The sequence below is a fragment of the Malus domestica genome, chromosome 10, assembly GCF_042453785.1.
Source record: "Malus domestica chromosome 10, GDT2T_hap1".
Taxonomy (NCBI): domain Eukaryota; kingdom Viridiplantae; phylum Streptophyta; class Magnoliopsida; order Rosales; family Rosaceae; genus Malus; species Malus domestica.
In genome coordinates, this window is record NC_091670.1 from 30,835,853 (window position 1) to 30,857,420 (window position 21,568).

Below are 21,568 nucleotides of genomic sequence, written 5' to 3' on the forward strand. Positions count from 1 at the left end.
TCCATCAACCGAGTCAAGAGTGCCCAAAATAGTAACAAGTTCAAATTTATCTCATCCATCTTTACTCTATATCCTTTACAAGGAAATCATTCCATAACCTTCAAAACCTTCCGTATAAATTAAATTAATTAGGCTAATTAATCCATTAATCACCAAATTAATCACCATTACACCCCAATGCTCTATAAATAGGGCTCCATTTTCTTTGAAAGACTAATTCCATACTCTTGCAAAACTCCAAAAACTCTCTAAACATTTTTCTCTCTAAATTCTAATTTTGACATCGGAGGTTCTTCGGCCAAAGCCCCCCCATTTCATCATGGGTGCGTGAGACTTTTGGCCTTGACCCGAAAGTGTAAATTGTTTTGTAGGTGCAATATTGTTCAAGATCAAGAAGGAAGAAATTTGCATCCACATTGATGTGGCACTTAAACGGGTCCCACAAATTAAATTAAATATTATTATGTGAATTAAAATACTAAATAAAAAAATATTAAAAAAAAGAAGAAGAAGATGAAGATGATTAAACACTGTTCATCATCTTCTTCCCGGGAAAAAGTTTAAGGTTTAATTTTTTAAGTTCTTGAAATTTCTTGTTCTTAAATTCTTGAAATTCCCTCCTATTTAGCTTGAAAGTGTTTTTCCATCTGGGGTTTTTCTGGGTTCTTGAAAAATTTCTCAAATTCTTGACTCCGGTAGATTTTTTGTGAAGAAGATGGAGTCGAATTGAAGGCGAGTTAGATTTTCGTGTTAGCTTTAGGTGAAGAAGATGGTTTAGATTTTTGGGTTCTTGAAAATTTCCTGAGATTCTTGAACTCTATCCATGGGATTGTTCCAGTATTCGATTCTATGGCGCCGAAACCGACTAGAAGGTCGTCGAGGGATAGCCACACGAAGGTGGAAGATGGGGTGGGAGAATCCGATGCCCACCACTTGTGCGGCCAGGATTTTTCAACTGACCCGGGAACTCGGCCACAAGTCTGACGGTGACACTCTAAAGATACCCACAACTTCATGGGATGGGAAGGGGTGCGTTAGGGGCTGTAATGGGAGGGGTGGGCGGGGAAGAATATGATGAACAATGTTCAATAATCTTCTTCTTCTTCTTCTTCTTTTTATTTTTTAAGTTTTCAATTATGAAAAATAAAAATTGTGTTTTATTATTTAAGCATTGTTAATTCACATAATAATAGTTAATTAATTTTTTGTGGGACCCATTTATGTGCCACATTAGTACATAACAGAATTTTTGACAAAATTGTGATGGAATGACCACATTAATTTTCGACACCCATTTTCAAGGACTACATTGTATTTCTATGTGAAATTGAAAATCGATCAATATAGTCCTTGAAAATGGGTGTCGAAAATCAATGTGGTCCTCCATCACAATTCTGTTAAAAATTCTGTTATGTACTGATGTGACACATAAATGGGTTCCATAAATTTAATTAAATATTATTATGTGAATTAACAATACTTAAATAATAAAATATAATTTTTATTTTTCATAATTGAAAACTTAAAAAATAAAAAAAGAAGAAAAGAAGCAGAAGGTTATTGAACAATGTTCATCATATTCTTCCCCGCCCACCCCTCCCATTACAACCCCCAACGCACCCCTTCCCATCCCATGAAGTTCTGGGTATCTTTAGAGTGTCGCCGTCGGACTTGTGGCTAAGTTCCTGGGTCAGTTGAAAAATCCTGGCCGCACAAGTGGTGGGCATCAGATCTTCTCACCCCATCCTTCCACCTTCGTGTGGCCATCCCTCGACGACCTTCTAGTTGGTTTCGGCGCCATAGAATCGAATACCGGAACAATCCCATGGATAGAGTTCAAGAATCTCATGAAATTTTCAAGAACCTAGAAATCTAACCCATCTTCTTCACCTAAAACTAACATGAAAATCTAACTTGCCTTCAATTTGACTCCATCTTCTTCACCAAAAATCTGTCGGAGTCAAGAATCTGAGAAATTTTTCAAGAACCCAGAAAAATCCCAGATGGAAAAACACTAAATCAAGCTAAATACGAGGAAATTTCAAGAATTTAAGAACAAGAAATTTCAAGAACTTAAAAAAATTAAACCTTAAAAAGTTAAACTTTTTCCCAGGAAGAAGATGATAAACAATGTTTAATCATCTTCTTCTTCTTCTTCTTTTTTTAAATATTTTTTTATTTAGCATTTTAATTCACATAATAATATTTAATTTAATTTGTGGGACCCATTTAAGTGCCACATCAACACATTACTGAATTTTTTACGGAATTGTGACGGAATGACCACATTGATTTATTTTCTATTGCAGGGACAAGTTTGATGGGGTAGGCTGACACACTCCAACCCGGGATGTCCACTAGGACTCCGAATCGAGCTGTGTTGGCCGACACCTGGAAGATGACGAAGCCATAAAGTATGATGATGTGGAAAAATGTGAATAAATTTAAACCTAAAAGTGCCTAAATACAAGAGTGTGCCGTGAGTGGAAATGAACTCATTTCACACGTGACGTCAGAGCATAAGTAAAGTACAGTAAAGTGGATTGAAAATCATACCATCGAAGGTAATCTCCAATACCAAGACTTGCCACGAATCCTTGTCAATACAAAAGCTCTGCTACTAGACCTGGAGGGATAAAAACAAGAGTGAGTGAGCTAGAAAAATAAGGCTTTAATAAAAACCTTCTAAACAATATAATCCCTCACCGTAACACCTATTTAGCTTCCAGAAAATTATACTACGGATAAACATGAAATCAAAAGTATACTAGCATTAAATCCAGAAGTATACCACATCACAGTATCTCATTAGCAATATAAACTATCAAGTGCTTAATAACCCATACTAGCACATCAGTTGGAGTCACTTATGGTGACCTGTACGATTACAACTATATCTCATCAATCAATGCTAGCCCATAAGTCGGAGTCACCTCTTGTGACCTGTACGACTTGTCCATATCTCATCATATATGCTAGCTCATAAGTCAAAGTCACCTCTTGTGACCTGTACGACTGAATCTATATCTCATCACATATGCTAGCTCATAAGTCGAAGTACCTCTTGTGACCTGTACGACTTATCCATATCTCATCACATATGCTAGCTTATAAGTCGGAGTCACCTCTTGTGACCTGTACGACTAAATCTATATCTCATCACATATGCTAGCTCATAAGTCGGAGTCACCTCTTGTGACCTGTACGACTTATCCATATCTCAACATATGCTAGCTCATAAGTCAGAGTCACCTCTTATGACCTATACGACTTGTCCATATCTCATCACATATGCTAGCTCATAAGTCGAAGTCACCTCTTATGACCTGTACGACTGAATCTATAGCTCAATAAGTATACCTGCATATGAGTCGAAACCACCTAAAGTGGTATGTACGACAGGACTAGGTGTAAATAAATATGGTTAAGTGCTACGATCATGTGAAGACTGTGCAAATAATTGCCGGTCACCTATGAGTCAGAACCACCTAAAATGGTCTGTACGACAGAACTGTGCACCTACCTTGGATCTAAGGTGAGCGTAAGGTGCGAGATGTGAACATTACGTGAAGGACTGTGCCCTGGCCACGGGCGAGAGCACTAACACCGAGGTGCAGGTTTATGAGCTCTCAATGCATCTCAACATAACATGTACGACTCATTGGCAACCTGTACGACAGTGTCGGAGTTGCCTATTAACATAAATATAGTCATGCCATAACTCGATCCTTTCGAGTAACACCATAAACTCACCTGAACTTACATGTGCGTTCGGCGTTCCTTTTCGCACTTCAAAACATTTACAGTAATTAAGTGCAGGTAGTATACATATGAATATGTTATGATGCAACCTAATACTCAGTCATGTCATAGCATATTAAAATATATACATATATATAACATGGCGAAAAATGCATAATCCGTAACGCCCCACTCCTGAATTATATATTTTCGGGGATAATTGTCGCGGGGGGGGGGGGGGGGAAGCCCAACTAAATACTAGTTTAATTTACTATCATTACTTATGATTCTTTACTTCAATTTCTCAATTCCTCACACATTGCTTAATTCCCCAAACAAGGCTTTTGACTCGATTATTTAATCTCATTTATTGTATGGCTGCATCTAACATCTTGTTAGACTGCCTACGTACCCTAAACAGAGATCAAGCCAATCGTAGTTCACATTAATTATTTGTAGGTAACATGCATAAATTAATTTAGAAGCGTTTGTGGAGCTATCACTTATATACATATGACAAAAAAGAAAAAAACCACTCACCTGAGGTCCGCACTGCGACTCCCTAGCACGCATACAGAGACATCACGAACCATCGTTGCCTAGAACAATTATCAAATCACATCTCAGAGTTTATTACCGATAGAGTACATAATTTACATAAAACACATCCCTACGTAATTCAATTCGGAAGATCTGCATCACGGATTTCCGATCCGTTACTTCCAAGGATACACATTATGTTTCTAGAACAACTTCCTAATGTTTCATTACGATCCATCAGTTAGATGTCCGCCAATTGCAATTTCAAGTGACGGTTAACGTTTTATTTCACGAACTTACAATTCCAATTTAGGAAGATCCGTATATTGAATTCTCAATCTGTAAATTCCTATGATCTTCAAATATTATGTACTATAACATATTAAAGTTTGGTGACGATCCAACGGTTGGATCGTCAATTCATGTTTTTACCAAGTAACATATCATAAAGAATTTAAGTTCAAACGATCAACCAATGTCATACTAACATCAAAACTGAACTCAAGACATCTAATTTAGCCTTAAAATAGCATCAACGGCCCCTTGGCCACGTGTCGCCGTGGGTGGCGGTCGATCGTCCCGACTCATCGGAAAAATCAACTATTTCTAAAAATTCTCAAACTTCACAGAAATGAAGATCTCATTGATTGGAACAACTTTTATACCTGCCATGAAGTCCAAAAGTGGACAGAAGATGGTCAATTTTTCCCACAAGGCCGGCGGGTGCCTAAAGCTTTCCAACGTCGATTCGTCGTCTACAGTGGTCCAATGAGGTCAAGGTTGGTTGGAATTTTCTCCTGGGATGATGGGATACAAAGCCCAAGTGGTGGCACCAGCCATTGCTTTGCCAATTCGTTGAAAATTTGAAAAAGAGTAGCCGGACACGGTTTTGACGCGTCGGATTTCGTGGCTTCGCCCCACCACATGTGGTGGTTTATAAAGGTGGTTCTTGGTTAGGTTTTGTAGAGGGGAATGTGAGCTTCAAGATGGTGGTGGAGGCGTCGAAAAACTCCACCGGAGTTGGCCGGAATTGGCCTTGAAAAATGGGAGCTCGCGGTAGGTGTGGGTCGACAAGAAGGCTGCTTTCCCTCTTCTTCTTTTTTTTTTCTTTTCTTTCCTGATTTCAGATTGGGCTCCTCAACCCAAATTCCGATTGGTCACTTATATCCCTTCCTCACCTCAGATTGGTTACCATTCCCACATGGTGGGTGTTCAAAATTATTTAACAAAAAAAAAAAAGTAACTAATTTCAAACGTCTGTAACTATACCGTTATAATCCAGACTCATAAACGGTTTTCACCTATGCATTCGTAGTGATGAGTAATACTTAAATACGTTAAAAGAATAAGTCCTACATCTCTTAAACCGATGGTCAACGGAAGTCAAAGTCCTTGCCTCTTGGGCATTTTCGTAAATTCACGCTTTTAAAGTTAATAAAAACTTAAAATTAGGGACGGGTTGTCACATAGGCCAATTTTAGAGATCATTTGTGATAAAAAACCCTAATATTAATGTTGAGGACTTGATAAAAAAAAACTGAAAACCACCGATGTTTCTGTCAAAGAACATTGACTTTGATATATATTTCACGTGTATTGACTTTGGTATAAAGTTAAGCAAGAAATACATTTCATTTCTAATTTTGATTTTTAATTTTTACGTTAAAATAAAATAAGGAGAAATACATGAAGGCAATGAAGAATATAAAATACGGAGGAAATATGGTGTGAGAAATATAAGGAAGTGTACAAAATGAAAACTATTTAAAACCTAAAACTATTTTAATGTTCACTTTATTTCTCTTCTCCTATATATTTTCCTCGTATCTGCAGAAACACAAAGTTTAGAAACGAAATGAATATATTTTCCTTGTTTCTCTTCTCCATTTTTTCTCATTGCTTTGCATTTTCAGAGGAAGCATCTAAAAGTGTACGCGGCTGAGCTGCCTTAGTTTACTCTCCAATGTCGAAAGTGGCAAGAAAACTCTATCAAGCTACCGCTTTGGATTAAGGTTAAGCACATGTCCATCACCATAATTAGATACATAATCCTAGTAATTGGTAATAAATATGGTTTGTGTAACTTTCATGCAGCTCACCCCCCTTTTCCTAGGAGTTTCGAAGCTGATGAAATTCCTGTTCAGTATAAATTAAGCTTATCGCACACATCTTATCCATATTTCCATATAGATAAAGCAGTTTCGACACCATTTTTCAGTCACCATATAAAACCATGCACGCTATGAAGCTAATGATGCTTATTCTATTGATCATTTTCGCAGCCAAATTTCCGTTTGATCATGTAGCAGCTTCTGCTCGACCTCTGGGCGGCATCATGAAGCCCAAGACTTTTGGTCCAAAGACGGCGTTCCTACCACAAGCTACAGGTCCAGTGCCACCCACCGGCAGCCCCAATCCATGCATCCCTAGGGCGGGACGCGTCAACGGCCATTGCAACCGAGTATAATCAACGAGTGGAAGCTCATCGTCGATCATCTCAAGCACCTGCTCTAAGAAAATCACCAGAAAGCAATGAAACGTGCATAATTTGGTGTACCTACACACACAGAGAGATATATATATATGTGTAGTTCTAAGCAGACAGACTTGGAAAAGGTTCATGCACAGGTTTATCATTTTTATTTTTTCTTTTTATTTTGTCAATATTTATATTTTTTCATTCTTGGCCGTGTTTGTATATTTTGGTCGTATACATGTATTTTATTGGATTCGGACCCTCTACGTTTATATTATATGCATTTACTTATTTTGCTACATCTTGACCATTATAATTAAGTTTTATATTGAAAAATGAAGGCTTATTGTATTAACATTCCACAAATTGTTGAATAAACCCCACATACTTAATACACCATACATTTGCTTTTTCAAATGAAAAATTATCTTAATACACCCCACATACTTCCCCATAATACCCTCACACCTCACATTCTCAATATACACTTTACATTTTCTACATGCACCCCATATTTTCTATACACCCCATATTTCTCAAATCTTATAAAGCTTTTAATTTGGACAAAAAATGCCGACTGGAATTTTGACAAAAGATACCGCCTAGGATTTAAAGCATATGTGAGTTGTTTTCAATTCCACCATTAAAACCTATGTCGTCTTTTTTTTTAATATCTTGTGGTAATTTTAGTTGTTTAATTCTTCATATAATCCATGTGATCCCTAAAAGATGAATACAAATATAGAAGCTTGAATAACGAAGCAAAAACAAGATTAAATAATTATCGATGTTGTCAAAATCACTAAAACAATAAAAAAATATGAAGTCTTACCTTATGTGAAGCTTCCAAAACATCGATTTCGTGTTTCATTCGTCAAAAATAATTTTTCTCAATCAACACGTTTGTAATTTCATTGGTTAGAGTTTTGTTCAACAATGGAAGGTAGGAGGGATTTTGATAGTTGAAGAAGATAAATAATACATTAAAAGTGATTTGGAGTGTATTTAGAAATATTTTTTTTTTCTTTTAACCTAACAAGGTCAAAATTGCCTTTGTTTAGTAGAGTAAATAAATTATTTAATATTAAATTTTAATGTGGTGTGCGTTCAACATTTTGTGGGATGCTAATATAAAAAACCAAAATGAATTTCCAAACTGACATTTAACTGTTGCCGTCAGTTTGTGCATGCCTTCGATCTCTTCGCGTTTTTCTTCTTTCGCTGATCTGATCTCCTTTTTTGTGACCGGCTAACTTAAGTTTTTGGTCCTCGAGTGACATGTTTATGTATTTTTTGTTTTTGTTTAATTGGTACTTTATTTCTGATGGATGGTGAATTTCAGAATTGGATCCACTCAACTTCGGACCTTAGTGTTCGGAGTCTGAAGTTAAAAAATCTGGACCATACAAATTGAATTTGATAGTTCTTATAAACTCATTTCGCTAACTCAACTCATACAAACCAAGGATTCTAATTTATTTTCCACAAATGAAGGCCCATAATTTTTTATCCTTAGGTTCCAAACACTAACGTCCGGAATAGATCCAATTTCGCTTGTTTTCTTGTTTTGCATTTTTTTATCCTTTAATTATCTTTGATTTACTCAATACAAAGACAAAAACTCCGAATAGATAAATAAATAAATTCAAAGACTAAAAAAAGGGAGTGTTAAACACCCCCAGGTACTGTTCACTTTTAACGAAAAAGACATTTTTACTTTAAAAAGTCACTCATGGTACTATTTTCTTACAACATTTTTTTGTCATTTTGATTAAAACTTAAAGTTTTCAAGCTATTTTCATTAGTTTTCCTCTAAAAAATGGGAAAATGCTCATCAATCATCACTAACTTGTTAACGGGTCCTACACTATAGTTTGTCAATGGGCTTGGAGGCTATTTGGGTTCCCAGTTCTTTGGGTCAGCCCATTGGGTGTAGAAGGCCCATTATCCTTATCTCCCTCACGTTTCCGTTTGCTGAGTTGTCTACGTTTCCATTTCTATAATTGACATGAGGTTTTTTTTTCCCATTTTTTTTCCCATTATCCTTATCTCTGTCACGTTTCCGTTTGCTGAGCTATCTAGGTTTTCGTTTATGTAATTGACATGAGTTTTTTTTCTTTTTTTGAACAAACGATATTATTTACACCACGGAAAGAGAGGTTGGCTGAGCCTCACAATGGACTAACAATAATGTGGTTTAAATGTCTTTGACGAGAATCGATCTTAAGACCTCTCACTTACAAGTGAAGAGGAATATCACTAGATTGTAATACTAAGTGGCGTAATTGCCATGAGTTTGTATTAAGATTTTGATGAGAATCAAACATAAAACTTCTCACTTACAAGTAAAGAGGAATACCATTAGACCAGTACTAAGTGGTGTAATTGCCATGAGTTTGCGTTAAACCTTTGTCTTTTCCCATCAGAGGCTTATGAATAAATATTCAAGTTTCATTAAGTCTCTGTCTGGATTTTGGACTTTTTTGTGAGAATTTTGTGCTTCCAGAAACTCTATCAGCTTTAGTTAAGCAGTGAATTCATAGTCTAAATATGAATATGAAGTATCCTTAGGATCTGCCAATTGGGTAAGTAAATTTCTCAACTTTTTCAAAATTCATCTTTGTTATTGTGGCTTAAAAACATTTTTAGGAAGTGGGTAATTTTAGTTGGAGATATTTGATCAAAGATGTTATATTTGTGTAGACATGATTCCCTGAGATGTGTTCAAGTTCACATCTTTAATTGTGATTTGGGTGGTAGCTTGATATGGTCGTCAAGTTTTGCGAATGATTGCGAATCTCTGTAGTGGAGTAAGAAATTTGAGAGATGTATTGTGAATTTCTCTAGTTTTAGCGGTTTTGTGTTGTTTGAGCTAGTTGTGGAAGAAGAGAAGTTAAGAAATGTGAGAAATATTGGGTGAATGAAGAAGATAAGGTCATGGTTGAGTCTATACTAGGCACTGAGGCATTGTAGAGACACCAAGGGTGGTGGAGCTGGGGATGCGAATTCTAGTCGGAATAGAGAAGTAAAACTGCATTTTTCAAACCACTGAACAAAAGTCGAAAAGAAAAAGTTTGAGGCAATGATGAATCTCAGACCTTCCACTTTTTCCCTACATATTCCACTTTTTCCTCAAATGAAGCGAAGACAATTATGTGTTGCTTTAGATATTCTTATATTTCTTAAGTAATTACTAAAAATGAATAGGATATCATTATTATGCTACGTGATGACACACATATTCTTATATAAGTCGTTCTCCTAGGCATAATAAGATGACTACGCTACGTGATGACACGCATGCGTACTTGCTCACGTGCTTATTTCTTATTAGAACTTAGGCAAACATTTGACGAGATTGTTGACAATTGAAATGTTAACTAAGCATTGATTAACGTACTTATTTTCTATTGATGACACATCAAATAATTTGCTTATTTAATTTAAAAATTAGTCTATCTAAAGTCATTATTCCAGCACAAATATGAATAAAACTCTTAAACATTTGCTATTAAAAACTAACGTGTCAATCTGTGTTAATTAAATCCCTAATTACAATTGGTATGTAGAGTACAATGCCCAGGTTCTTAAATCCCTAATTACAGGTGGTGGACCTTATTCAACGACAACGTCGAAGAAGAAGTGGTCGTATCCTATCACCAAGGGCTGGTAGTAAACAAATTTTTGGTTAGAAAGAAATCAAACTTCAAACCAACTCCACCCTACTCACATTAAAAATGTGAACTAAAAATAGAAAAACGAACTGGTTATCAGACAAATCCTTAAACTGCCCAAGAAAAGAACGGAAAAAAAATTCAAATTACCAGAAAACAGAAATGAGATGTTCTACAAAATCATAATTTCATCATTCTTTCTTCAACTCAAGTAATTGGAACTGCACAGCCTAGCCCATACTGCAATTCCATGAATCATGAGCTCCAGGACCAGAAAATCCTCCTTATCTAATGTTGAACATTCTATACCTAACCCGAATTGGCACACCCATAATTATGTACTCACTCACTCCTCTAACTGCGTCAACTCTCCTATTCGCACAACCATATGAACAGATGATCCACCACCTGCTCAAACGACGCCAATGCATTCACGCTCTTCCCCATTTTATTTGCTCCGAATTACGTCAGTCCAGCCAGTTGCCCCATGTATTTCATCACATCCCTGATGCAGATCATGTGCCGACAGTCATTGTTCATCCCATGTTGTTGTATCGTATGCAGACTGGCGTCCCTTCAATCCCAAGCATCCTCTGCACTTCCAGAATGTCATTTCTTGCCAATTGGAAAACTATTCGCAACCAAACTCAGAAATTAGGAGCCTTCGAGAATATAACAAACAAACGAAAAACTTAACTTTGAGAATATTAGTTTAAGTGGTACCTGAATCAGAAGCACAAAGTAAGAAAATAGAGAGACCTATACCAAAATTAGAAGCACATAGCCAAATTGGTAAATATTAGTTTATAGATTTACAAAATATAAAGAGACCCAATTCCAGAACCAGAAGCACATAGCCAAGAAACTAAAAAGAAAAAAAAAACTCGATGGACTGTGTGAAGAAATAAGTCAACCCAGACACATAACCACATAAAGTAATCCAAAAAAACCCAAAAGTCACACAAATTAGTCAAATTCTTTTTGGCAGAAAAGAAGAACATACAGTGGGAAACTTGTTGCTGGTGTAGCAAATAAGCATACAGGCCTTCCCCACAGCCCCATGTCCCAGAGTCACACACTTGATGAACCTTGAAGAACTTCAAGCCATTGGAAACTAAGAAAATACTCAGAGAGCCAAAATCTACATAGAAAACGAAAAGACAAGATGGGTTGTGGTTGGGTTGTTGGGATATGCACAAACAGAATGATCCGATAAAACTACAGGATGCAGGATAAGATTCAAAACATATTAAACCAAAAACCAGTAGGATAAAACTACAGGCTGCATGATAAGATAAACTACAGGCTGCAGGAGAGTTTCGGTTCCATCTGGAGTGGTTTTCTTTTCTTTTTTTATTATTATTTTTGTGTTTTTTTATGGTGAAAAGATTAGAGTGCGATGCAGTAGTTATAAGAAGATCAATCTAAAGGGTGACAATGAATTTTAAAGTGTGGGTGTTTTCATCCGGTGGTCCAGAATGTTCATGGTTAAGATAGGCACATATGCGGAGCATTTCGCTTTTTGTAGATAATTTATGGATGCTGTGATATTATCATTTTGACCCTATTTCTGTGAGCAGTTATAAGTTAGCTTTGTGTGTGAAGTGAGGATATTCTTGGTATTTCAGATTGTTTTACCATTTTGTCCTTTTCACTTTATATATATAGAAGAATGGGTACATTATAAATAAATTAGGACACAAATAAAAGATTAAAAAAATTATGAGTACAAATGAAATTTTAAAAAATATGGGTGTAAAAAGAAATTAATGCATGGGTACAAATTATAACTAAAAATAAAATACTACAAATTTAAAAAAAAAAGTTGCAAATTAAAAGTGGGTACAAACTAAAAATATAAATATATGATACAAAGTTTAGCCATAAAACATAAAAATACCATATGTAATTTTTCTATCACTGATTAATTATATAATGTCACTTGACATTAAACACATGGGCACAAATACAAATAAAACTTTAAAAAATATGGGCACAAAAGAAATTAATATATGGGTACAAATTAAAACTGAAAAGAAAATTGGTACAAATTAAAAAAGGTTTCCAAATTAAAAATGGGGACAAACTAAAAATAAAAATATATGATAAAAAATTTAGCCATAAATATAAATATACTAATTGTCACATTTTTAACACTAAATGAATATTTTTAGGTAAAAATATTTTATTATTAAAATAATTAATGATGTTATTAATACCCAAGAACCTTAATAAAAAATTGAAAATGAATAAGGTTTTAATCAATGCAGTAGCAAAGTTTATTGTGTATGATTAATTGAAAGAGAGTTTGATCAAATATACAGAAAAGTAGCAGTGTAAAATTCTCCTTTTTTATTCTTAACAATTCTCACTCTGTAAACTCTAAAACAACACAAGAACAATACTTGCTAGACGTTTATGCAAATTTGATGATTGGTGGGTGCACAACAAGGTTTCACTAGGTTTTATGATTTGAAGATGAAGATGTATATTCTGGTTATGGGTTGATTTAGATGAAGGGGGGGTGGGTTGGTGGGGACGGGAAAGACAGGAAGGAGGTCTTGGGGTGTGCTTGAGTAAATAAAGTTTCTTTTTATTCAATTTTAATTAACTACCTAATTAATTATGTAGTAATTTAATTTTTAATTAAACTTAATAAGGAAAGTCTTTTATTATTTTGGTTTAACACATGGCAAGTAATGAATGGCATTATAGTACCATTTAGCATAGTCCAATGACAAGCCAACTCCTTAATTTTTAATTCTTCCCCTTAATGCAGATGCTATTTATTATCGATGGAAAAAAATGTTGAACTTCCACCTAAAACCCTAGAAGAATACCATTAATTACTGTACTGCATTAATTTGGTGATGCCCGGGTTTTGCTATTTTGTTTGGTTGACATTTTATATAAATTTCACCCTCAATGTACAATAATAGGCCAACTCAGTTTGCTTTTACTTATAACTACTAAAAATAAGCTTACTAAATTAGATAATATTAAGGTTCTAAAAGACGTTAGGTGCTAACCTGATGGCAAACAAAGATGTAGATGGAGTCTAAGAGATTTTTTTTAATTTTGTATCGGGTTACATAAATTGTAAAATAGAATGACATATAGATTATAAAGTATGAAACATATTAAAAATATGGGGAACAAATATATAATAAACGTTCATCCAAATATCCAACAAGTCTCTTACAATTTATTAAAAATGAAAATACAAAATAAAAGTTATGTAACTTCTCTCTAAGTCAAAGTTGTGGCCTAGGCGAGCTAAGCAAGTGCCTAGTCACGCCCTTCTTAATTTTCCAAGGTATTAGGGATAATCGGAGAGATAGTCAGCCGTCTAATTTTTAGGAGGGGCCTAAGGGGAGATTTTAGAACAGTAGATAATACTTTGTTTCTCATGGAAGGCAAAAGTTGCATCTTTTGAATAATGTATATCTACTGTGTAAACTTCATTATTAAACATGTTTTAACTTTTTAATCTTCATTTGAATCATTCATAAAAAAAAAATCATTCAAATCAGATCATTAGTTATCCATATGTATAAGTTAATCTTCATTAGAAGTTCACCCATACAAAAAATCATTCGAATCAAATCATTTAGTTATTCATATGTATAAAACAAATCGACGATGTAAGTATCATATAATCTATTCATGATTAACCATTTCTTTATTTGATACATTTGAATGATTTAATGGCCTCCGATTCGAATAAAATTTTGTAAGAATGATCTTGAAATGAACTAAAAAGCTGAATGGTTCCGATTATAAAATTATATGACGAAAATACGTTATTTACAAAATGTAGAATATGTGTATTCTCTATGAAAGGAACACTAGTATAATCTAATGGAAAAGGATCTGGATCCCGTGATATTGGTTGTTCATCGTACATTGTGCGGTCAGTTTTCGTTAGATACTATTTATATTTAAGTTTAATTTTTAAATTTTAAATTTCAAATGATTTCTAACCGTACAATGTACGATGAACGGCTACAATCAAGGAATTCCTAGGAAAACGATCCATGGGAAGTAATTTCCTAACAAAGTTATGTCAACAAGGGATCATCGCTTTATGAGCGTGCCGTATAGTCATAAGAGAGTGTATATACTACCAATTGCAAGTAGGTTATGTTGAAGAATGAAAAATTTAACGACTTGAGTTACAAACTTCTTTTAAATCAAAATCAAATTTATCGGTTGTAAAGTTGTAGCAATTTATTCATGAACATTAAAGTGGAAGACCATCACGTAGGGTCGTGGCAGATAATTAGTGAATATTAATTATAACATGTGCTAACCCTACCTCCTAACCAACACGAGGAACCCTAGTGACGACGCCGCGTTGATTAACCCAGACCCAGACCCTATCGCACCTCCAGTCCTTGGTGGTTGCAGACCCTTCCAGTAGCACGATTGCACGAACACCGTGATTCTCTTGCTCTATCTTTGCCGCCACAGCTTCCCCATTTTCTCCCACCACCTCCGGCCATGACTTCTTACCTACACCTACACACACACACACACAGACATATAAAAAAATTATTTAATTAATAAATAACCCACGATGAAATACCAGTAATCCGACTTTATATAGTTTTACCTGGACACTGTGCCATTCTAGCTTCTTTCTCACACACAGATATATTTTGTGTTATCAAACTACTATGGATTGGTATTTATAGATCGATCTGGCATGAAGTTTGGTTTCTAAAAGTTTCAGGCATGCACGCAGTCGAGTCAATGTATGCCGATACATTTGAATTCTGACCATCGCTAGCTGCTCGAACAAGATCTAGATGTCAATCACTTGTGCAAGCCAAGTCCATATGTCTTTCTTCCGTGCATGTGTAATGTTGTTGTCATTTGTGCGTGTTGCCACATGCTTGCTCATCCAAAATCAAATCAAAGTTATCAAACTGATATATTTATCTAATTTGAGCGGTTCCGTTTGGATTCTTCCCCATCATTTATTTGGACTTTATAGCTCAAAGAAGTAAACTTTACGCGACGGAACCTTAAATTTAGTCGTGCAAAGGTTGTCATATTACGCTTCAAATTTTTTCTGGCGCGAAAATTTTATCCACGAATGTATATTTGTCCGCCGAACATTATTCATTGAGCACAAACCTCTGAAGAAACTAAAACGTTGATCTTTTTTGCCCGTTGAACGTCTAAATTCCATCAAGTAAAGTTTATTTGCCCGATAGAATTTCGTCCGTTGGACAAACTTTCGTCAAATATATAATAATTTATGGTAGTAAGAGTGGTTTGGGGTGGAGATTGAGCTAGAACAGTCAAATCCATCCCAAATAATAGCATCTCAATTACAGCCCAATAGACACAATCCTTGGGTTCTAATTTCTGTAGGCCCGTGCCCTTCTCCTCCCTTCCAAATGCCAGATTCATTTCCATCTAATTCACCTAGTCCGGAATTCAGATCGTTAAAATTTGATCCAACGGTTAAAAAGAAATAGTCCATTTGAAAATGATAATAATTGTAATCGTTGAATCAAATTTCAACGATCCGGATCTCGAATTAGATGGATTAGGTGGAAAAGAATCCGAAGATGATCCCTTTCCCCTCCCAAAAACCCTGACTCTGCAAGCCTACTGGCCGTTGGCCCCTAGTTCTGGCTTGAGGTCGGTGGGTAGCCTGCCTTCCACCCTCTCGAGAATCCTAGCCCTCTTCCGTCTCTGCATCCTTCCACTTCCAACATCTTCCCCTATGATTGCTTCCCTTTTTTCCTTCCGACCCCTCTTTACTCTGTTTTCTTTGCTTTCCCCTTTTCCCTTCGACTCCTCCCTCCCTTTTCCTACTTTATTTGACTAGAGCATATCCATTATTTGACCTTTAATTTGTAATTTTCTTGAGTTTTGTCTCTATCTCCCTGAGCTCGTCTCATGTCTAGATTTTTATGTCCCTTTTTACCTCTAGATGTTTATACCTGTCGTCAATCCTCCACCCCCGACCTCTGCTACTTGACATATTGCTTGTCTCTTTTGGCAACTCACTTTAGTGTTGAGTGGTTCTTAAAGTGCATTTAGCACTGTTTGGTAAGATTATGAAAGCGCTTTTTGCCCAGATGGCTTCCTCACCCTCCGTTCATCCAGTTTGTACGTGATTTCTTCTTGATGGTGGTGACTGATCGATGATGGCGGCACTGTTGGCATTGAGGAGTCTGCATTCTTCCAGATTTGGAGTTTTGTTGTTGTGGGCTTGCGCTTTTCAGGATCTTCGATTGTATTTACTTTTGGACTAGCTTGTATTTGTACTGCCTTTGAAACTTCTATTTCTTATGTTACTTTTTAAATGAATGAAAGTTATCTGTTTGGCAAAAAAAAAAAAAACACATAATTCTTGGGTTTCCTTTGCCACGAAGTGTTACTATCTACATCAATGTTATAAATTTACTTGAATTCAATATTTAATAGTATACTTTAGATTTATAAAATATTAATTTTGTTGTTCATCTATATATGAAGACATATGGAACATTTCATCCTCTGTACAATTGAATCTCAACTAAATTTCTTGTTCCACTGCCTTTTCCATAAGCAAAGGATTTCGAAATCGAAAGTTTAAAATAGTATTCTCTGAACAGCTCTCCTCGGCCGTTGGATCGGGTGAAGCCCTCTTGTTATATTCTTGGCTATAGCCTATAGGGAGAAGATGGTGCTGTTTTCTTGGACTCCGAATTTCTTTCATCAAGATTATCGGATCAAGTGATCCGGACTTTTCAAATATTTTTAAATGACAAAAAATTATCACTTTCAGTTTTTTTGTTACTCATCATTTGCCTTGGAATTTAAATAGCTGGTCTTCCATCTTTATCAATCTGCTAAAAAAAAAAAAAAAACCAAATGCTTTGAAGATTGAAGACTAAGTTGCCTTGGAATTTAAATGGCTTGTCTTCCATCCTAATCAATTTGCTAAAAAAACAACCCAATGCTTTGATGATTGAAGGCTAATTTGTTTTACTTTAATTTGTTGACTCTCTCTTCCCCCTGAAAATTATGTCACCTCCTAAAACATATATGAGATCAACCTAAAAAGACTATGTAACATGTGCAATAAACTTGAATATAAACTCCATTATGCATTAACGTTCAACAATTAGAGAATATTAAATTTAAAAGGAATTAAAGAGATGAAAAAATAAAAAAGAATTGATTAGCATGGCTCACCTAAATCAAACCCGCATAAGAAATTAAAAGACCCAAAACAATGTAGAGCGAATTTTGAGTTTGAGAGAGTAAAGTGACGAGTTTTGAGTTACACAGAGCAAAGTGAGATTAAAATCGAGTTTAAAAAAGCATAGCTAAAAATAAGCCAATAATTAAGGAGAAATGTATTTCACGATTTGTTGCATGAGCGAAGCTGGCCATTAAGCAAACCAAGCTGCCCGTCGTCTTGCTCACTACTCTCTTACCAGCTCCACTGAAGTCTCTTGGTTTGAAGAGCCTTCAAACATATTACTTGATGTTTTTTTCTAAAGATTGTAATCCTTAAGTGGCTGGTTTCTTTCCTAACCAACTTACCTGCTATTATCTCTTTGGCTTTTGAAATATATCGTTGTTTTTGAAAAAAAAAAAATATATATATATATATACACACACACTAAAACCCGGTGAATGGGTATTGTTCATTAACAGTGCCCATCCGGTTTTACCCCTCATTTTATTCATGGTTTTTGCTGGGATTGTGCAATAAATTGTCTATTTTGCCCCCGTTTCATTTTTGTTTGAAGCTGTTGCTCTCCGTTTGAAAGGTGCTTTTTGGTGTTTTTGGTTGAGCTTTGGCCATTTTTTCTTTTCCTCTACTTTTCTTCTCTATGTTTTTCCGTCTATCTTTTGCGTTTCTCTGTGTGTCTTGCTGTTTTCATTGCGATCCGATCGTTTAGAAGGGTGGTTGGCCTGTTTTTTCCCGCTGTTTTCCGCGGAGGAATCGCAACGGTTTGGGTGCGTTGGTTGCTGTGTGCCGTTATTTTGTGCTTGGTTGGTAAGACATTTTTTTAATTAATTGTTGTAAAATTCGATTCCTGCTAAGTTTTTTCTTTATTTTTTCCTATTTTGTGTGTGGATCTTTTGTCTAATTTTGTTTTTGGTTGCAAGAAACGTTTATCTTCCAACTTTAGGGTTTTGTTGTGGGAGTTGAAATTTTTTTCATTTATTGATATCATAGTTTGCCATCGTTTGTCCGATTCATTCATGTAAAGTATTACTGCTAATTAATTACAATTGTATTAACATTTTGTTTTAGTTGTAACCTTTTCTTTTCTTTTTTTTCCCTTGATGATCCAAATTGTTTTATTTGCAGTGACTACTTCAAGGAAAATGTGCTCTTATGGGATATTCTATGTTCAAGTAATTATACAAATGAAGCACTGGGATGACTGTCAATAGGGAATACTAGACATACTAGACTAGCCATTTTTGTATGTGAATGACAAGGCATTTGACAATTTCTTTTCTGTAAGTTACACAAACTTAGACAGCTTTGTAAAAATATTTGCTCCATTTTCTACTTAATGTTTATCTTAGTCTTTGGTTATTTATATGTTACAAATAGAGAACTTTAACGAAAAGCTTATGGTACTGTTTACTTTAACTAAAAATTATATTTTTACATTAAAAAGTCAATCCTGATATTATTCACTTTACCTTTTATTTTTTTGTCCTTATCGTTAAAACTAAAAGTTTTCAAATCTTTTTTATTAGTTTTACTTTAAAAATATAGCCTATAGTTATATTTTCGCTCCCGCATCAACGGGCGGATAAAATTTACTAGTATATACTGAAGACCTCTAATAAAAGTGAAATTTAAAAGAAATAATTTCATCACTCTTTTCTCTCTTTATACACTCCTATCTATTTCGAGAGATTTTTCAATATGTTTGGAACACGGAATGAAACATCGCATATCATTATACAATTCGAAAAATATTTCAAAAAAAAGTTTTACACTAATTATATAATAACATGTGGTATTCCGCTTTATGTTACGGCACAGTGAAAAATTCCTCCTTTATTTGTTGCATGAATACTTGCAACAGGCTTCGACTTAAATTACGTACGTACTCATTACAATACACAAACAGTACGTACTCGTTACAATACACACACATTGACACATACATACTTAAACTCTCTCCAAAACGGTGACCGGAAGTCCGCCTTTCATCTTCGCGGTAAGGTAGGACAACAGCTCCGGCTGTGCCCCGCCCTCCCTCTCCCGCGGTACCACCTTAAACCGCTTCAAAACCGCGCTCACGACCCTCTTCATCTGCAAAAACGCCATCTCCCTTCCCAAACAAATCCTGGGCCCCGCTTGAAAAACAGGATAGCTATACGTGTCCCTCCCAACAAACTTCCACTTGTGAGCCCCCCTCTCCTCTCTCTCCAGCCACCTCTCCGGCCTGTAATCCGCCCAGTCCTCCCCCCAGATCTCCTCCATGCGCCCCATCGCGTACACGTGGTACATCACACTCATCCCCTTCTTCACCTTCGTGCCGTCCGGCAAAACGTCGTCGTTTGCCGCTTGTTTGCTGTCGGTGGGAACCGGCGGGTACAGCCTCATGCTCTCGCACAGCGCCGCGTGGGTGTACACCATCTCCTTCACCTCGTCGTAACCTCCTCCCGCTGCCGACTCAGACGACGCCGCTTCGTTGATCTCCCTCAAGATCTCGTTTTCCACACATGGGTTCTGCGAGAGAAGCCAGAAGAACCAGGTTAGAGCCGCCGACGTGGTGTCCCGGCCTGCGAGGGTGAAGCTGATGACGATGTCGGTGACGAACTTTTCGTCGGTGTGGCCAGAGCTCAAGAACCGGGAGAGCAGATCTACAGATTCCAACACCTTCGCCTCGTTCAGATCCCGCTTCTTTTCTCTGACAATGGTTTTCGCGAACTCGCGGACTTCCGATACGACGGCACGGAGGCGCTTTTCGGACCCGATTCCGAGAGCCCTTTTGAGTTTCCATACTGGGTGCAGCAATCTGAGCCTGTCGCTGCTGATTTGCACGGCTTCGTCGAAAGCCACTGCGAATTTGGCTTCGGGCAGAGAGGGCAGGAGGTAATCCGGGTCGTACCCGAAAGCAATTCGACAGATGTTGTCGAAACCGAAGCGCTGAAGAATGTCTTGGAAGTCCAGGACTGAACTGCTGGCGGCGGAGGCGGAGAGAATTGGAATAAGGCGGTCGGAAAGCTCGGTGTCGACCACCTGTTCGACAAATTTACGCAGAGACTTGGTGTTGAACTCGTGGCTGGAGACTTGGCGCTGGAACTTCCAGTTATCTCCATCGGCGTTGAAAATGCCGTCGCCGAAGAGGTCGGCGAGGGTGGTGCGGAAGGTCTCGCCTTTTTGGTAGTTGGGGAAGTTGGTCTTCAGGATGTGCTGGACAACGGTGGGATTGGCGGTGACGACGAAGCGGCGGCCGAGAGAGTGGTGGAGAGTGAAGGTGTTTGATGGGGAGGTGCGGAGGAGGTCGGTGAACCACGGCAGTCTGCGGCGGTGGTTTTTGTAGAGAGATGGGAATGTGCCGATTATTGGGTATGATTTGGGGAGCTTGCTTGTTTTGGGGTTCGGGTCCGATGAAAACCTGAAGAGGAAGAAAAGGATGGGAAGGAGGAGGAGGAAGGCGAAGGTTAAGAGCTCAAGAAACATGGCTGGCCGATATAACGCAGAAAAATGGAAAGGTTAAAGCTGTCGGACAATTTGCAGTGGTTGATGTAGTGCTGCTGATTTGCGGATGATTTGGCAGCAAGATTTGGGGGTCCATTTATAATGTCTGAGTTTGTTTTGTTTAAAGCAAACTATCATACTAATCACTTTTCACTGGAAATTTACAAAAAAATATGGTCTTGTATGAACAGTTTTTAGTGTACTTTTCAATGAGTCAAGTCACTGGCACGCAGAAATCAACGTGGAGCAGATTCTCTGCTCTTTCACTTTTCGTGTCTTTTTGTTTGTGTGGTCACGTTTAAGTCAGGTCAATATTTTATATTACTATTTCTTTTTATCTTATTATCTTTATAATATAAAATGTTGACGTGATTTAACTGTGACCACACAAAACAGGAGCGCACGGGAAGTAAGAGGACAAAGAATCTGCCTCCTAAATCGTTC

The 21,568-nt window shown here is 36.6% G+C and overlaps 1 protein-coding gene and 2 long non-coding RNA genes across 4 annotated transcripts; all 3 read right to left on the minus strand.

The window, feature by feature from the left end:
- Positions 1 to 2,281: 2,281 nt before the first annotated feature.
- On the minus strand, positions 2,282 to 5,402 carry LOC139188405 (uncharacterized). Its single transcript, XR_011571812.1, has 3 exons — positions 4,947 to 5,402; positions 4,282 to 4,340; positions 2,282 to 2,626 (listed from the first exon to the last, which is right to left on the minus strand). It is a non-coding gene; the product is annotated as an uncharacterized lncRNA (long non-coding RNA).
- A 5,155-nt stretch (positions 5,403 to 10,557) lies between these two features.
- Positions 10,558 to 14,890, minus strand: LOC103445691 (uncharacterized). 2 transcript variants are annotated; one of them, XR_011572311.1, is made up of 4 exons: positions 14,750 to 14,890; positions 11,435 to 11,572; positions 11,155 to 11,190; positions 10,558 to 11,062 (listed from the first exon to the last, which is right to left on the minus strand). It is a non-coding gene; the product is annotated as an uncharacterized lncRNA (long non-coding RNA). The 2 variants fall into 2 exon arrangements; XR_011572310.1 differs by lacking the exon at positions 14,750 to 14,890 and having other exon boundaries at positions 11,435 to 11,763.
- A 4,566-nt stretch (positions 14,891 to 19,456) lies between these two features.
- Positions 19,457 to 21,445, minus strand: LOC103445692 (cytochrome P450 94A1-like). The gene has a single exon (XM_070806492.1). It carries the CDS (start codon positions 21,104 to 21,106, stop codon positions 19,586 to 19,588), a length of 1,521 nt encoding a protein of 506 aa, XP_070662593.1. The 5' UTR covers positions 21,107 to 21,445; the 3' UTR covers positions 19,457 to 19,585.
- Positions 21,446 to 21,568: the final 123 nt, after the last annotated feature.

What these genes read in the sequence shown, in the direction of transcription:
- LOC103445692 (XM_070806492.1), bottom strand. Translation starts at nt 21,106, where the DNA reads ATGTTTCTTGAGCTCTTAACCTTCGCCTTCCTCCTCCTCCTTCCCATC.